Source organism: Miscanthus floridulus, chromosome 11, assembly GCF_019320115.1.
Source record: "Miscanthus floridulus cultivar M001 chromosome 11, ASM1932011v1, whole genome shotgun sequence".
Taxonomy (NCBI): domain Eukaryota; kingdom Viridiplantae; phylum Streptophyta; class Magnoliopsida; order Poales; family Poaceae; genus Miscanthus; species Miscanthus floridulus.
Window position 1 is genome coordinate 97,698,889 of NC_089590.1, and position 19,007 is coordinate 97,717,895.

Here is a 19,007-nt window from a genome sequence, read left to right on the forward strand (position 1 = left end):
GTGAAGAGAGGCAGAGGAAGACCGAAGTTGACTTGGGTAGAGGCAATAAAATGAGACTTGAAAGGATGGAATATACCCAAAGACTTAGCCTTAGATAGGAGTGCTTGGAAGACAGTTATTCACGTGCCTGAACCTTGATTGCTTCTGCTGGGTTTCAACTCTAGCCTACCCTAACTTGTTTGGGACTTAAAGGCTTTGTTGTTGTTGTTGTTGATGTACTGAGAATTTAATATGAAGTTAAATACTCCCTCCATGTTCTTTTATAAGGCACACACATATCAAGATTCAAACTTTAAAATCTTTGACCAACAATTTAGCTAATAATTTTTAATTATTATAATACAAACTTGATACGGTTAGATTCGTAATCAAATATACTATCAAATTATCACAAGTTTATAACAAAAAATATATTATAAAATAAACAAATGGTCAAAGCATAATTTGGGAGACCGTGTCATGTCAAGCCGTGCCTTACAAAAGATTATGGAGGTAGTAACTAATAGAGTAGCAAGTCCATGGTAACTTAATTTGATACCCATGATGATGGTACAAGGTTAGGAACACTTGAAACATAACACTAGCAGCATATCAGTGTTAAAGAAATAATTATTGATGAAATTATATTCACGGTACTCACCGTCATAAAGAAAAGTCCTAACAGAAGACCACGATAGGGAGCTATATCTGACTCAACCTGCAAGGAGAACTCCGTTTCTGCTAGTAACAGACCAGCCAAAAAAGCTCCAAGTGCCATTGATAACCCAGCCTGTGAATAGTAGTACCATAGAATCAAAAGTAGTTTTAAGCAATGCAAAGGCTAGATATAAACATATAGAATACGAACCCGGGCTGTAAGAAGACTTGTGCCAAAAATAACAAGGAGTGTATTTGCTGAAAATATCTCAGCATTCCGATTTTCAGCAATTATTTTGTAAATAGGCCGGAGCAACTGTTTGATACAAAATGGAAAATGCTTGTTAAATAGTTGCAGATAAATTCAGATAAATGCAGCTGCAAGGAGAAAAAACAGAAACATGCATGCATGCAAGGAAACATGCATGCATGCTAGGAAACATGCCCATGTCCAGCTGGGCCCAGAGTCTACGTATGGCATACAAAAAAGTTCCAGAAAGGATAAGCAAAATAATGTAAACGAACAGTCAACTCACCAGACGACCTCCAGCAATTATGGCAGTTATAGCAGCTACTGCTTTGACTGCAGCCATTCCCATGGCTTCTGCTATTGCTTGGAAACCAACCTATAAAAAACAGATATTGAACGAAGGCCTCAAGATCAAGCAGTTCAAAAGGAAGTGTAAACTGGGCATGGTTTTTGAGGCGTTGTGGCGTCCTGTGGCACTAAAACCTAGGCGATATGGCGTAACTAAAACCTTGTGGCGCCTGGGGTACACCTCAACGCCTAAGTGACACCTCAAAAACCATGAAACTGGGAAAGGCATTGGCTGCATCACTCACATGTGGCCTCAGGCCCCATATATCATCCTCAAGTTGGATGCTATTTCCAAAATTTACATATCGTAGGACTACTGAACAAATTTTCTTACTTAATAACATGCACAAGGATAATCCTGCCGATCAGTCACTAATGCTACAAATTTGCATTTCACCTATTCCATCTGAAATATAGAAATGTCTATTGCTACAGTCAAACTCTAACGGTCCCGAATAGCAACAAAAATTCAATGGGAATTTTGATTCAACATGAGTTTGAAGTGCTCCTACTCACTAAAAATCATACTACCATTGGTCTTCACATACTAGTTTCTCGTGCTACAGTAGACTCGTAATCTCATTGGGCTATAAAGCACATAAACTATGTGTACCAATAAGCAAAAGGTCCTAGGACAGACAAGGAAAAGAGCATAAAGATAAAATGGTTACCCCTCCTTTTGAAGAATTAGGTGATATGAGAGGTATTAATATCAACAAGACCACCACAGCCAAATCCTGGGGACAACACAAGAAAATATATTAAAAAGGCAAGCTAGATTAACATTACTAAAGGATTAAAGGCTCTCAATGCTTCAGAATGAGTATGCCATGCAAGTCGATACTATCACGTATGCATCACAGATGTAAACAGCAAAAGATGCATAAAGATATGCAACTGTGAGGTGTGATCTAAAAGTTGTGAACAGAAATGATGTGCTGAAGTAAATTAGCAAGAAATGAACAAATGGAAAGCTGAAGCATAAGCTGCGTTATTTCAAAAACAGGGAACATATCTGAGCACAGTGAGGTTATACCTGGAACAATAACACAGAAAATGTAGCACGCCCATGACGTGACGTACTTTCACCACGCTCTTGCAATACCTAGAAAAGCAGAACACTAAATGCTTAAAGGCCAAGCAACAAATGATCATCACAAAACTTGGAAAGTATAGATAAATATATAATTCCCAGTCATGTGAACACGATGAATCAGGCATGGTTCCGGTCAAACATTTGAATTGGAAACATGAAAACCATGGGTTGGAAGCACTTTTAAAATATATCAATTTGATTGCATTAAAGATAGTAAATAGTGATCAAAGCGACAGAATGGAGACCTTGCTTTTTGTCCAAAATGTCAAGTGTCTTTGACCGGAGGGAGTAGAATTTTGTACTCACCTAAATGAAACCTAGTTTGTGCCTGAACATGGCATTTTGAAGCGTGGCAAGAAAACAAATTTCCCTAGTAGCTTATTAATACTAAATGGCAACTCATATTAGCTGAGAATATTAATCAGGGGTATATGTTTCTGCTCATATGTTCGATCAGTAACAAAGAAACAAGAGTTTGATAAACAAGTGTGATTTCAAGGAAGTACTTGCAAGACAACAGCTGTGGATGACAGAGCCAAGCCACTCCCAACAACGATTGCTGCTGGTCCTGGTAGTGCGGCAAAACGATGAGCTATCATACCAACAGCTGCAGTAGTAGCCAGCACCTGTCAATTGTTCAAATTTATCAGGGAGTAATTGAGTAATGATAACTGTTTGATGGTTGCGTTAGCATGAACAGAACCTGAGCAGATCCCAAGCCGAAGACATACTTCTTCATCGAGCTTAGCCTTTCCACAGAAAGCTGCAGGTGCAGGATATTAAGCCAGTATATGCTGAAAGAAGAAATAGTATCCAAAGGCACTTAGTTGTGTACCTCAAGTCCAATGTTAAATAGTAAGAACACGACTCCAAATTCCGCAATTGCCTTTGTCCCATGCACATTACGGATGATGGAGATCCCATATGGACCAATGAGGACACCAGCAGCAAGATATCCAAGAACAGGACTGCCTAAGGTATCAAGGTAAAATTTATTTGCAGAAGGTCACAAAACTGATGATCTTAATCACAAATGTTTCCAACTTTTGTATGCACATGAGTCCATGCATTCTAGCTCCTAACTTCAGAAGTCCAGGCATTTCAATTCAGGAAAAGCATGGTGCACAGTTGTCACTAAAACAGTACAAGTTGATGAGACCAGAAGGGGAGTTGTTTAGTTCAATTGCAAACTTCCTTTGGTGACCAAAATAATGCAAAAAGCTACAGATTCTACTGAACCATGCCGTGCACAAACAATATTAGAATATGTATCTCACCTCCAGGGATTTTCTGAAATAATGGTACAAAAATAACACTGGCCAGAAGCAAATACAATATGTCAAAAAGCGAAGCTTCTTCCTCATTTACCTGAGTAGGGAAATGAAGAGCATAAGGAATTTACATGCAAGCTAAGTTTCATTATAACAGTTGAATATCATAGACGTACACAAAATGAAATCAGAAGATGAGCAGGTTCAGATGAGGAAATTGTACCTCTTGATGAGGTAAGAGCTCTATTAGCTTCTTTACTCTCTGTGGAATTTGTCGTATCTCACGAACTATGGGCTTTGTTGTGGAGGTTACCTTTCCAATACTTGTGGCAATGCCTTGCTGCTGAAATAGTTGACTCTTCTCAGCTCTATTTAAGAAGAATGCCCTACAGGACCCATAAAACAAAACCCCTTCAGGTATTGCCTAACTGACATGAATGAAAATGATGTCCACCAGTTATAATAAGGAAAACACTTCCATTCTCATTTCTAATTTTCAGTGCAAAGAAGAGGTGACTATACAGAAAGTATGCTTTTATCTGTACACAAATAACAGCCAACAAGGTAAATTGGTGGAGTGCAGTTATCTGAAATCAAATCCTTACTGCAAAATGCAAAACCTAAAAAACCCACAGCAGTTGTCATGTGACTCACCCTGCACCAAGAAGCAATATCCCAACAACAAGCTTCGGAGCCTGTTTTTGCACAGATTTCATTAACCCCCGAAAGACAGATGTAGGTGCAAACTCTCCATCAACTTTGGAGGAGAAGAAAGATGCCGGGAAGAAGCGGGATGATCTCTTCACCAGCGCTTTTGGAGCACTCAGTGGTTCCTTGGTGACCTCCTTTCGTTCCATTTCCTGCTTCTTCCCTTGCTTCGACTTATCTGAATCAGGCTCAGCTTCTTTCTGAGGCTCAACAGACATCTTATCACTGCTTGCTTCATCATATATTTCACGGGATGGTTCAAGCTGCTCAATGCCCTCAACAGTCAAGTCACCAACCATTAGACGCTCGATACTTGACACCTCATCCCTCACAGAAACATCATCAGTGCCATCGTTGCTATACTCGTAGCCTTCAGAAACGCTATCCTCTTCAGCGCTTTTCTGCTCTTCAGCAGATGACGTTAGCTCCACCACAGTGTCAACCGAGGATATGGCCTTCTCCGCTTTCAGCAGCAACATTTCCGCATCGTTGACACGCTGCGTAGCTTCCATCTCAAGAGCCACCGCCTGCTCAGCCAACACCATTATATTGGCAACATCTTCTTCGGCCTTGGACGCGTCCAACTGGGCCTTCTCAGCAAGCTCCGTCAGCCTATCAACCTCCTTCTGCAACTCCATCTTCTTGTCCTGAACTCGTCCCAGCTCCTCCTCGCACCGCGACAGGGCCGCCCGGCAATCCTTAATCTCTTCCTGTGCAGACACAAGGGCCTCCTCCTCCACACCTTCGATGCTAACCTCCATCGGCCCGACCGACCCCCGCTTCGCCTCCAGCGCCTCCGCCGCCAGCTGCAGCCGTGCCTCGGCCATCGACAGCGCCATGGTAGCCTTCTGGACGGCATCCTTGGCGTCTGCCTCCTTGCCGATGATCTCCTGCACGGTGGCAACGGCCGCGGACACGTCTCTCTGAGCGACGTCGGCGCAGTCCTTGAGCGCGATGGCCGACTCGGATATCCGCTGCGCCTTCTCCTCGAACATGGTGCTGTTGAGCCTGGCCACCTCCAGCTCGTTCCTGGACCGGTGCAGCATCTCCCTGAGACCATCGACGTCGGCGGGGCCGGGGCCCCTGTCGTCGTCGGACCACGAGCTGGTGGCCTCCTCGTCGCTGACCTCGCCGGAGTCCTTGGCGGCCTCCAACGGGCCGTCGACGTAGGCCAATGAGTCGCTGCCCTGGCACCGCGGCGGCCGACCCATGGCGCGGAGACTGAGAGGGCTCCCGCGCGTGGGAGCCAGGTAGAAGAGCCCGCCGCGGCCGCGGAGGGCGGCGGCAGCGGAGGACGTGAGGCTCCCGTTCCCGCCGCCGCCGCCGCGGTGCCGCGCTCGCCGCAGTGAGCAGGCCCGGAAGCCATTCCCGGCGGCGCCGATCTGCAGGCCCGCCCGCGGGGCCGCGCGGCTGGGCCCGACGCCGGAGGCGAACCTGGACAAATCCATCGTACCCTATCCTGTATCGTAGCCGAGCACGAGGACAATCGGAAACCCAGATCAAACCCGCGGAAAAGGAGAGGTTGGGACGAGAGAAACAAAAGCGGAAGACAGAGACAGAGACGGCGGAGTGAGTGCTCACGTACTGGTGGGTGGATACGGATTGGGCCAGAGGGCGACTGGACCTGAGGAACGGAGGCTTGTCACGGGAGAAGCGCCGACGAGGAGGAGGAGGGGGAAGGGCGGAGGGGCCTCGGCCTCATTCCATTCCTACGACAGGACTGCGCGAGGCGAGGAGGGGGAGTGGGAGGCGAGCTCACTCGCTGGCCCTGGCGCTCGCGTTGGCTTTGCCCTTGGGGGAGGGGTTAAGGCCAAGGGCCAGTTTTGTTTTGGAGTTTTTTACCTGTGTGCCATTATAAAATATTGAAATGACCTGTACCATTGAAATTTGAAAAAGTTCTCCAATACCCTCTTTGAAATTTCTTTTGCTCTGTATACCACTTCCGTCAGCTTGCCGTTCAATTCTAACGGAGGTGGCTACCTTTTTTATCTGTGTGCCATTATAAAAGTTCAAAATGACCTGTGTACCATTGAAAAAACGAAATTGCTTGTTTGAGGCCCTAAATGAATTCAAATCAAAAAGTGGTCAACTACAAAGTTTCATAACTTTTTGAGATCTACAATTTTCATTTAGTAAGTTTTTCCATCCGAGGTCGTTTGAAAAATTTGATTTTTAAATTTGAGAGATTCAAACGTAGTTTTGCATGATAAGATGATTTCAAATCAAAAAGTTGTCAACTACATAGTTTCGTAACTTTTGCAGATCTATAATTTTCATTTAGGAAGTTTTTCCATCCGAGGTCTTTTGAAAAATTCAAATTTTAAAATTTTCAAATTCAAACGTCGTTTTTGCATGACAAGATGATTTCAAATCAAAATATTGCCAACTATAAAATTTCATAACTTATTAAGATCTACAAAGTTTATTTTGGTCATTTGTTCATCCGACATAGTGATAGTAACATTGTTCACAAATCTTATATATCTGTCTTCTACTTATGTCGGATGAACAATGTTACTACCACTATGTCGGATGAACAAATGATCAAAATAAACTTTGTAGATCTTGATAAGTTATGAAATTTTATAGTTGGCAACATTTTGATTTGAAATCATCTTGTCATGCAAAAACGACGTTTGAATTTAAAAATTTTAAAATTTGAATTTTTCAAAAGACCTCGGATGGAAAAACTTCCTAAATGAAAATTATAGATCTGCAAAAGTTATGAAACTATGTAGTTGACAACTTTTTGATTTGAAATCATCTTATCATGCAAAACTATGTTTGAATCTCTCAAATTTAAAATTCAAATTTTTCAAACGACCTCGGATGGAAAAACTTACTAAATGAAAATTGTAGATCTCAAAAAGTTATGAAACTTTGTAGTTGACCACTTTTTGATTTGAATTCATTTAGGGCCTCAAACAAGCAATTTCGTTTTTTCAATGGTACACAGGTCATTTTGAACTTTTATAATGGCGCACAGGTAAAAAAGGTAGCCACCTCCATTAGAATTGAACGGCAAGCTGACGGAAGTGGTATACAGAGCAAAAGAAATTTTAAAGAGGGTATTAGAGAACTTTTTCAAATTTCAATGGTACACAGATCATTTCAATATTTTATAATGGCACACAGGTAAAAAAAACTCGTTGTTTTGCGTGTCCCCTCCTCTGATCGATCCTCTCCCTTTGTTTCGGCAGCGGCGGCGGAGGGGACGAGGCAAAGCCACAGGGCCAACTGCCAAGCCAAACTGGCGCCTGCAACAAGGCGAGCGGATCGTGTTAGGCTGCCCTGTGGCCGGTGCGGCGCGCGCGACCTGAATCTCTCTGGGCTGGGCTTTGTTGATCTGCAGATAAATTTGTTTGGATTTTTTATCCTCGGACAATGGTATATTCCTCACTAGTGCTACTTGTACCCCACTGATTCAGCGACGGGACCGCCACGATAGGGAGATTAAAATTAAAAAGGAGATAGAAACGCAGCTTGTTTTTAAGCTGTCGCTAACCAGAGAAAAAGGAAATAGAAACGCAGCTTGTTTTTAAGCTGTCGCTAACCAGAGAAAAAGGAAATAGAAACGCAGCTTGTTTTTAAGCTGTCGCTAACCAGAGAAAAAGGAAAAAGAAAGGCATTACCACCCTTGAAGGTCCGGATGGCCAAGTAAGACTGACGACATGCTTAACATTGCCGTGGATTTTTACAAAAACCTTTTTGGCAAAGAACCCGACTCAGAGATTACTCTAGATAGTGATTTTTGGGGCAACGATGAAAAGCGGACTAACGTCCTGTTCGCTTGGCTTATCAGCCGTACTTTCTCAGCCAATAAATAGTATTTTTCTCTCACACCAAATCAGCCAACAGTAATTTTAGCCATGGCTTATCAGCCGAGCGAATAGGACATTAACTTGGAGAAAGACCCCTGGAGAGCCCTTTTTCTGAAAACGAGATTAAAGACGCTGTTTTCGAGTTCGAGTCTCGTCAGCCCTGATGGCTTCTCTTTTATATTCTATATCAACACTTTTGGAAAACAATTAGATCGGATTTCATGGCTCTGGTTAAATGTATTGAAAGGGTCACCTCAGCTTGCCTACACTTAACTGTGCCATGATTACCCTTATTCCTGAAGAACCAGAAGCCAAAACATCTAAAAAAGTTCAGACCCACCAGCCTTTAGAACTGTAGCTTCAAAAATTTCTCCAAGGTGTTGAATAATAGGCTTATGTTGATCTGTGATAGATTAATTGCATCTAATCAAACTGTTTTTATAAAGAGGTACATCCTATATAGTGTTGTGGCTACACATGAAATTATTCATGACGTGGTACATAAGCAATAAAGTGGTGTGATCCTTAAGTTAGGCTATGAAAAAACGTACGATCAGGTAAGCTAGCAGTTCCTTGATAAATGCTAGCTTCCAGGGTTTTTGGAGATAAGTGGATTTTTTGGATTAGTAATATCGTTAGAGGGGGTTCGATCTGTGTAAGGACCAATGACCAAAATAGTCCCTATTTTAAACCGGGGAAAGGCCTTAAGCAGGGGATCCTTTAGCACCCCTTCTCTTCAACTTAGTAGCAGATGTCTATACCAGAATTCTTAATAAAGCAGTCAACTGTGATCTTATTAGTGGCTTACTCACAAATGTCTGCCCAAGTGGTATTGTATCTCTCTGCAATACGCAGATGATACGATCTTGTTCGTTGGGAACAATTTTGGTAAAGCCAAAAAATTAAAATGGCTCTTGGCTTGTTTTGAAAACATGTCAAGCATGAGAGAATTAATTATGATAAATGTGACCCTATGACCATTGACCTCTGATGATGAAGCCAATGTGTTCTATAATATTTTTTGCTGCAAAAGAACAGACTTTTCCTTTAAATATCTTGGTGACCCCTTACACCATACAAAGCTTAGAAAAGAGGACGATCATCAAAAGGGTCGCTGGCACCTCTCTGCTCGCTGCTGCTACTCTTACTGTTCAGTCAACAAAGGAAACCAGCAGCAACAGCTTGCTCGGAAGAGCTTGCTGCAGCAGCCACAGCGCTGCAGCTGCGGTACCCCCTTCCGGCAGCTACTGTTCAATCAACAAGGAAACCAGCAGCAGCAGCGCTGTGGATGAAAGAGTAGCAGCTAGGCTGCTAGCTAGCTTAAACGAGCACTTGCACTTTCCAACTCTGATTCTCTCAAGGAGCTAGGCTGCTAGCTCAAACCAGGAAAATTTCCTAGGTGTATAGGAGTACCGCACAAACATTCGAGGATGCCAAAGAAAACAGGTATTGTATGAGACATATAAAAGGAAACGCATATTTTCTCTGCATTTCCATCACCGAAACGAGTTCTAGATAAATACAGGAACGGAATATACAGTTAGTCAGTTACATACTAAGTACTCCAGTATATATCCAGAGGTTAAGCTTATGGCTGGTACAGTACAGGCTCGAGGTTCTTCGCCTATCACCCCCCTAAGGTGCCAGCAAAGATCAGAACCCCGACTACGCACAGGCACTGCTTTGAGTTGTGGCCAAAATGCTTAAGCGCGCTATCCTCGCAGAGCATGGGTTAAAGAAACGGCTCCAGCAAAATGCTTCCCACCATTACGGCTCCTACCTGCATCCTCAGAAAGTTAGCTCTGGAGAAAATGCTGTGCCAAATGTACATCAAGTGCTGTATAGTATAGCCATAAACGCAAGTGTTTCCCTCAAAAGAAGTCTAGAACTGCAATTGTTGTACTGCACTGTTGTGTGATGTGTCCCATATAATCCCTATAACTCTGCTTTTCAACTTTTCAGCACCCTAACCGAGCGGCGTAGCTTGCACGACTGCCCCTTTTCCCTAGTAAACTACCGAACTTGTTGGGAGCAGACAATGACCAGTCAAACCATGGTGGCATAAAAAAGTCTCACGTGCCAACGAAATAAGTGGAAATACAAAGGAGGGGAAGAAAAGGAGGGAACAAATCCTAAATTGTGGTGGTGGTGGTGATGCCAGGTCCTACCTAGTTGACTATGCCATGTTGGCAAGTTCTGCTAAACAGCAATATGGTGAAGGCTAAAAGTTTTATGAAGCTCAGGAAGTACAACTGTAACTTCAGAAAGCTGTGTGTCACGAGTGTGCAAGTTTAGGGAGCTGTGGTTGGATGATAGCTTCACGAAAACCAAGTGAACAGAATGGGGGAGATAGTTACCTGATAAAGTTGCCTTCACACTGATGAAGAATATGTCAATTGTCAAATGGGTCACTGCTTCATATGATAGCCTTGAGCCTTATATCGCCTTCCGTGCAATTTCCTGCGCATTCTTCAAAGAAGGAAGTGTGTTCGCTACATCATTATTGCTTTGAGCCAACGTGACGTTCAGCAGTACCCTGCGACATGTTTCTGCCAATCGTTGGTAAGGCTGTGCACAAAGCAAACCAACTTCTGCAGAACTTTCAGATGGTCCATCCATGGTTGGTGCATCCGTTGTCCTCCAAAGCTTATCTTCCTCACGCGCACTTAACTCTTCTTGCAGTTTGGCTGCCATGACTGATGCCCTCTTTATACATCTAGATGGAAGCTGCAAGGACCAAGTGATCAACCTTAGTAACCAAGGTATAACAGTGGAGATCATTACTACTGTCTAACTTCAACAGGGCCTCAACATGCAAAACATTATGTGAAAAGGACACACTTCAAATAGTAGCTGGTGTATAAATGCTATCGTATAAATTAGAGGGTTCATCCCAACTACTGGAACAATCAACACAGGACACATTTGCTACAATGCTGCATACAGCATTCCAATGAGGCAGAAACAACAAAATTAACCATGTCTATAATATTTTTATAGTAGTCAAGATTATCGGAATTCGGCACTTGCAAGCCTGATAATCAGAACACATGCATTAATAATTTGGATAGTTAGACACACCAATGTAGGTACCAATAACACCATGACGATGAAAATTTAGTCCCTACCTAGATGAAAACAGCAAAACATGAAACCTAACAAATAAGCATAACAAACCTGTGCAAGCAGGGCAACATTAAGACCAAAGCTTCTATCTGAAGCTCCAGCTACAAGTTTGTACAAGAAAATAATTTCTCCAAGATCATTTGCCTCTGGCCTAGTTTCCACCTGTTTATCAGTAACTTCCAAAAGCTTCCTTGTGGCTAGATATGAAACATGATATGCCCCAACAGAACCTTCAAATTCTCTCTGAATATCAAGGATCTTTGGATAATGAGTGACAAAAATGACAATGCATTTTTTCTCTTTGAGAAGATAGTGTAAAGTAGCGTAAGCAATAGCGACAGCCATCATGTGTGCTTGTGCCTCGACCAAGCTCATCGATGATAACTAGGGATCGAGATGTGCAGTTACGCAATATGTTTGAAGCTTCATTCATCTCTTCATGGAAGGTACTTGTTCCTTGTTGAATACTATCAGATGCACCCATTCGGGTATAAATTCCATCAACAACATGCAACATAGCTGATGAAGCTGGTACAAAGGAACCAACCTACAAAAAACATGAAGATGTTTTTCAGGAATCATCTAAGTATCATGATGAAGTTTGTCAGCTAAAAGAAATAACTCCTTTTTTAGAGACAGTAGGAGAAGGCCCTAGTAATGCTTTTTGAACGAATGTCCAACAACAAGGTCATCATTTTATCAAAAAAAAAGTCATCATGTAATACATTCACAATGTGCTCCCATAAAGGATGTCATGAGATTTACATACCTGGGCCATCATGGTAATTAGTGCAACTTGGCGAATGTAGCAACTCTTTCCTCCCATGTTTGGTCCTGTGACAATCTGGCAGTGCTCACCATCCTGTGTGAAGCTCGGTGTCATTTGGAACAAAATTGTTTCCAAGCAAAGACTCCAGAACCTAAAGCCCAACAGCAAACTGTCACCATCATTGTCAATGTACCTAACATAGGGCCTGTCTCCAGCTCCAAGAATTGTTCGAGCTGGATGCTGTGGGCATATGAAGGCATTTGGTTGAGCAATTTTGTTGTTATTTGGATTAAACACATGCTTAAATCACATTATTTTATCCTATCCTATAAACTAAAATCCTGTAATAATCTCAGAGCTAGAGATGTGCCAGACAGGCCCATATATGGTGTTGAACTGGAAAAAAGAAAGAAAAAGAGACCATGTCCTACCAGATAAACAGTTGGATTTAAAGATATGAAGTACGTTTCTATAGATGTTTTTCATTGCCACCCACCTAGCAGTAATATATGGCCTAACCAGACAAGTAATGCAGTGATAGGAAGGGGAAATCCATGCATGTACCCTAGTATAAGACTTAGCTGACCCATTTTTAGAACAATGTCTTGACGCATGATCTTAGATAGAAGTATTATAGTAACTCCTCTTTAATATCTTGATTGTAAAGAACATTGTAAGCATAGAGAAGGGCCCAATTAACAATGGACATAACAGTGTGGAATCTGTCAGTAGTAATAGCAAATAATATATTCCATCTTGTTGGCTACCCAACCAAAGGTACAATACAAGTTTTCAAGTATTTTAAAGTATGCATGCAGTACTCAACAAGTATGCATAACTACTCTACCTTTTCAGAAAGGAACTCTAAAATTTCAAGGTTCCTCTGTCTGTTGTCTTCCTAACTTTGAGACGTATAAAAATTTGGCAGTGCAGTGCCACTACATACACAACTAAAAAATTGAAAGAAATCTACTTCAACGACCCCAGAACCCACAAGAAAGTTTAAAAGTACATTATACTGCTTCTGATTTGCTGATCAAATTAGATAGTCTTGTTACTGATGTTTAGACTAGGGGGCTCATGTTGGGTTTCAACTCTAGCCTACCCAAACTTGGCTTGGGACTAAAAGGCTTTGTTGCTGTTGTTGTTGTTGTTGTTGTTACTGATGTTTAGAAATGGCATGGAAAGTGAGCTACAACTACAACTGACCGGATGGCGTCCATCTTTGATGTGAATCTGACTTGGTTCATTATCATGGACAAAAATAGGCCGTATATAATTCTGCAAGATGGAACAAAGGTTGGCCATTGGTGAACAATTTCACACAAGAAAAAGTCAGACGCAAGGAGAGAGGAATTTTCATTACATTCTGCTTAGCAAGAACCGCAAATGAGTAGAGGCAGTCCAGAGCTGCAAGAGATTCAACAACTGCTTGAAACTGTGCATAGTACTTGCTGAAATCTGTTAGGAATTTATGCCACATAGACCTGCATACAACAGCTAGTTCCTCCTTAGCCAGTAATAGATTGTCCAGGTTCTTCAATATTTCAGGGGTGTGGTATCTGATGGCCTTTTTTGTGCTATTTATCTTTATCCAATTTGATGGTACCCTTCTATCTACTGGTAGCTGCAGGCACACATAAGATAGTCTTAATAATATAACAAAAGATAAATATAACCTTTTTGCTAATTGAGAATGCAGTTAACAATATTTGAAGCTGAACTCAGGCCACTTAACTTCGATCAAATGGGTGGTTCCAGCTACGGTTTTAAACTCCAAGTTGCGCATACCAAGTTGCTTCCGATACTCCACGATCAATAAATCAAGTTTATGGTCAGCCATTTTTACATTTACATGACCTTCTGCAACCTATAAAACATGCGAGTGTCAAGCCTCAGAACGAGGTAAACAGAACAAGTTCATTTCGTTTTGAGGGAAGGATTTGCCTCTGGGAACTGATCCACAGATGCAATGAATAGGTTTAGCATATCTCCTTGATCAGCCGCATCTTTGTTAAGACAAGACAGAAGTTTCATAGCACTATTAAGTACAGTGGATGACGAAGCTGTACTTATTAGCCTTCTCAGCAAAGAGGAGTGCACAGGTTTATGCTGAGACGAGACAGTGCCAATATCCTCAAGAACAAGCTTCTGCAGCTGCTTCCCAGCTGTGAGGATAGACTGGATAACACCAACAAACTGCAATGCAAACATTAGGAAATGAGGTACCAATAAGAGAATACAGCAGTCAGCTATTGGTATAAATACCAAGTGACCAGAATGATATGTAGCAAGGATACACGAAATGGCAAAAAATCAGTTTGCAATCAACTAGAACAAAAAGGAAGAATACACATTTCACCTCTTTAGCTGTGGCTTTGCAATGAAAAACCCTTGTTATTCCTCTTTGAATGTCAACTGATCTTCCCAGCAATGCTAAAACTGATGAAAGGACAGTACACAAATCACTACGCGCTGAAGCTGTGCAGGATCTATCCCCTCCATCCTGAAGATTGCTAACTGAATGATGTGATCCCATTGATTCAAAAATCTCAGATACCGCATCGTGACGAGCACAAATCAGATGTCTATCGCATAAGGGATGCGTTAACTGCAAGAACATCAAATTATCAAAGAACTATGAAAGAACAGTTGAGATAAATGTAAAGCTTTTGGGGTTGTCACATTTCATATTTTGCAATGTTCTGACATTTAGTTGGTTTCAATTGAATGATACACCATGCAAACATTCTTTTCATGAGAAGGCATAGATAGCCTTACCCAGTTTCTAAACAATCTAGACCCAAAAGATGTGCATGTATTGTTCATAGTTTGGAACAGAGACCCTTCTGTTGTACCATCTGAGTTGTTTCTGAATACCTGAAAGCACATTAGTTGTTACTCCATGAATTGAACAAAAGAGAAGCAGCAGTTCACGAAAAAAAACAACTCTAGGTGTCCTGTTGACTGTATGGGAGAAAGAAATTATTGTCAACAAAACTGTCCACAAAGCTAGAGGCCAAGGACAGACCTGAGAAAGAAATATTAATAAATATTCAAACAGGAACTTTTACTTTGAAAGTGCTGCAAAAGACTCTACCTCAAGTTGTTGAAGAGCGTTTGCTGATAAGGAAAATTCTGTACCAGCAGAAAATGGCCGGAATGAAGAACCAAAGCATATTATCCTTTCCATGCCGAAACCTTTGAGATATCGAACCGATAATGCTAATGCTTGAACAACTAGCTCTGGCATCGCCATGATACCCTAGTTTTGAACAAATGGTAGTTATGAGAAATCATATACTACATGATGAACAATTGGTGACTTAGGCAGGATGATAATGAATACACCAAAACACCACTCAGAATAGAATTTAAAGGCTAACAGTACCTCAATCCCATGAAGATTGTTGTTGTCATCAGTTTGTTTCTATCAGCTTTCTATCATATTCAGCCCTAGAAGCATTGTCCACAGACTTTTCAAATAAAGTTATCAGTTCAGCCAAAGCACCACCCTCGCCAAAACATTCACATGATACATGCTCAACCCGCACATTAGAGGTGGGTCCCACATATGCCTTCATAATCTACACAACAAGTAGATGCCAATTTAGATAAATCTGGGAGAGAAATATTTACTCAAGTAGCAAGACCTTCAAGCAAAGTATACATAAAAGGAAAGGAAGAAGGTGTAGGGTAAGTAGCACATTAAAATCCACCATCAGAAGAAAACATTTCTTGAGCTTAGGCTGCCAATGAAGAAAAGGCAATGACACTTCATGACGGACAACTGGACGTGAACTTGGCCTTAATTGTAGACAGAAAGGAAATTGCAATGGTGGGAACAGAAAAGGTGTGCTATACATACTACTAAACTACACTACAGTGAATTGTTTGTGGTTCTTGCCAATTTGCCAGCAACCATAGCATCAAATTGAACCTGTAGTGTCAGCATCCTGAAAATTAAATATCCATATAGCATGACATCAAAACTATTAAGCTACAAATTAATTTAATAAATCAACAAGATTATAGCTAAATCTCTGATTAGTTTGCTAAATAACTACAGACTTCCATTAATAAAAGCACACTAGCCATGAAAGGTAAGTGACACACAAACTAGACCAACCATAAAGAATATATGACAAGCGAGTAGAGGTCGATTATACTCACTAAAATATCAGCTACAGCTATCATGTGAATTGAAAAACAAAAACATCTAAGAAACCTACAACTTGAACATGAGCACATGAGGGTCAAGATCAACTAACTGATAATTCTCGTCAGCTACCTTACCTTCTCTGTGGCGAAAGAGAGTGGTGTCCCCAGGATGACCTCCACGGGCGCCAATCCAAGCAGCACAGCTTCGAGATCGCTCCTGGAGTCGCTGTCCAGGAACTCCCCGTGGACGACCTCACCCGTGGACACCTCGATGGCCACCATCCCAACCTTCACTTGGGGTCCCTCCCTCCCCGCCGCCTCCACCTCCTTATCCACGAGGCAGACGAGGTAGCTGCTCCCCTCCTCGGGCGCGGCGGCGCCGCCACCCTCCAGCTCGCCTGCCGCGGCATCGATCGTGGCGCGCGTGTACACCGCGGACAAGCTCCGCGCGAACGGGGCGGCGCTTCCCGCGCCCCCGGCCGCGGCCTTGATGGCGGCGGTCTCGGTCTGGCGCACGACCCCGACTTTGTGGCCGGCGGCGACGAGGCGGCGGACGTGGAAGCCGAGGCGGAAGCTGGGGACGCTGGCAGTGAGAAAGCTGCGGTCCGGGTGCGCGACGATGCCGAGCACCGCGGCGGCGACGGCGGCGTCCTCGCCGAAGAAGCGGAAGCGGTAGCCCACCTCGACCATGAGGAGCACGTCGGGGTGGCGGGCCTTGAGGTCGACCACCTGCTGCTCCAGCGGGGTGTAGCCCTTGCCGCTACCGCCGCCGCCGCCGCCGGCGGCGGCAGTAGGGTTCAGGGGACGAGGCGGCGGCGGCGGCGGCGGGTCGAGCGGCTCCAGGAGCCTGCGGCGGACGGCGTCGCGGGAAGGAGGAGGGGTGGGATTGGGCCGTTTGGCGGCGGGGGATTTGGGGGAGAGGGAGAGGGCGCGCGCGCGCTTGGCTGGGGAGAAGGAGGCGACGGTGGAGACGGCCGGTTGCGCCGCGGAGGGTTTAGGGTTGAGCGGAGGCGGGGGCGGCGGGTCGGGGGCCGCGGGCTGGGGCGCGGGCTTCGTGGAGAAGAAGCGGGAAAGCACTTGCTGCTTGGGCTTGCCCATGGCGTGGCCGCCTCCGCCTGGTCGGTCGGCGCGGGAAATGTGGGGGCGTGACGCGTGACCGCGTGAGGGTGCCGGGTGCAGCCGCAGCCGCAGCGAGAGGGTTTTTGAGGGGTTCAGTTCAGCCGCTCAGGCCTTCAGGATGCCGGAAGGTTGAAGCCTTGAAGGACCCGGTTGCTCTGGCTTCCAACTGGGCCCCATGAGCCGATCAGCATCAGCTTTGCCGGTGCACCAGGCGATCAGGCTCCAGTGCTGAACTGCTGATAAACCTCCAAAAGTTACCGCTGTTTGTTCACTGATTCGAAACTTTGTCCTAAATTAGTTATTTTCTGTTTTTGACCCCATCAACAAATCTATATGGTTTTAGCATTAGAAGATCTATATTGTTAGCGGGGTTTTTTTCAAACACTAAACAGCAAGCCACCTACTATTTAACCATTATCTGAGCTACCGATCAAACAGAAACGATATCTCCATGTAATGGTTACATAGTGTTTAACTAAGACAAAACGGTTGTTTACCCAAACAGTGGCTTTTAGGTTCACCATGTGTACGATACAAAAAGTGACCAATACGTAAATATTTATAGTTTTATCGTACATTGGGATTGAAGGTGGCCTAGCACTCAATGACTTTATACTGGTTCAGGCAACATGCCCTACGTCCAGTTTAAGTCAGTCGGGGACTTCATTCCTGAGCCCAGGTGCTCGAAGTTTGCAGTGGGGTTACAAATGAGAATGAGAAAGATAGGGGGTAAAAGAGATCCGGTCAGATTCTGGTCAGAGGAGCCGAGAGTGACGAGAGTCCCGCTATGCGCTAAGTGTTTGAGCGTATGCTCGTGGTTTAAACCTGGAGGTTATGTTGTTGTGGACTAGTGAATTGACCGATCCGATGAAATCTGAATGAATCTACCTATCTGTTGGAAGAGAGCGCATCCCCTTTTATAGATGAAGGGGATGGCCTTACAAGTGAGAGGGAGAGAATACGTATGCTACTAAGCCTTGTTGCTCATGCCGGTAGGTACAGGATGATGGTAGGCGCCTACAATACTGTTGAATGTCAGATGCACATGGAAGGTTGTGTTGTCTTCTTCGGGTATGGCAAACGTCGACGCCTGCCACACTGTTGATACCTGGAGGCATGCAAGGGGTTTTACCTTGTTCACCTGGTACGGAAAATGTCGGCGCCCACAACACTATCGATGCCCAGAGGCATGTGGGGGAGCCTTACCGTATGTGAGTTAACGGCGCCAACAATACTGTAGGGAAAAATGTCGGTGAATACAACACTGCTTGGATTCTGTCGTGCCAGGGAGGTCGCAGAGTACTGTTTCTGCAGGTGTACAGGGTACGGTCCCCGGTTTTGCGGTTTGACTTGTGCGCCCTGCCTTACCTTCTCTGTCCGTTTTCTGGTCCTTACCGAGCGAGCGTCCCCGGTTGGTTGGTTCCAGTCGGCTCTGATCGCGCCAGTCGGAGAAGAGTAGTGAGCAAGGGTTTGACGCATCCCTGATCGAAGACGCGGGTCGGAGTCGGAAAAGTGGTGTTTGGGCCAGGCCTTCCAGTCAGAGAGGTCGTCTAGAGGCGAGCTGAAGACCGAAGCAAGCGCTCCGGTCGGAGAGGCGGGCCGGAGTCGAAAGCGGGCGTCGTTTCTCCTCGGCCAGGCCTTTCGGTTGGTGATTGGATCGCCCTTCTGACCTATCGTTTAGGCTCTTGGGCTGGCCCAAGAG

General features: G+C 44.0%; 1 protein-coding gene and 1 pseudogene across 1 annotated transcript; both read right to left on the bottom strand.

Annotated features, from left to right (window-relative positions):
- Positions 1-523: 523 nt before the first annotated feature.
- On the bottom strand, positions 524-6,134 carry LOC136494137 (K(+) efflux antiporter 1, chloroplastic-like). The gene is made up of 12 exons (XM_066490291.1): positions 5,895-6,134; positions 4,256-5,768; positions 3,825-3,987; positions 3,608-3,698; positions 3,166-3,302; positions 3,034-3,093; positions 2,837-2,956; positions 2,271-2,339; positions 1,906-1,971; positions 1,173-1,262; positions 848-952; positions 524-769 (listed from the first exon to the last, which is right to left on the bottom strand). Exons 2-12 carry the CDS (start codon positions 5,755-5,757, stop codon positions 581-583), a joined length of 2,592 nt encoding a protein of 863 aa, XP_066346388.1. The 5' UTR covers positions 5,758-5,768; positions 5,895-6,134; the 3' UTR covers positions 524-580.
- Positions 6,135-9,604: 3,470 nt separating this feature from the next.
- On the bottom strand, positions 9,605-17,352 carry LOC136494138 (DNA mismatch repair protein MSH3-like; annotated as a pseudogene).
- Between the last annotated feature and the right edge of the window lie 1,655 nt (positions 17,353-19,007).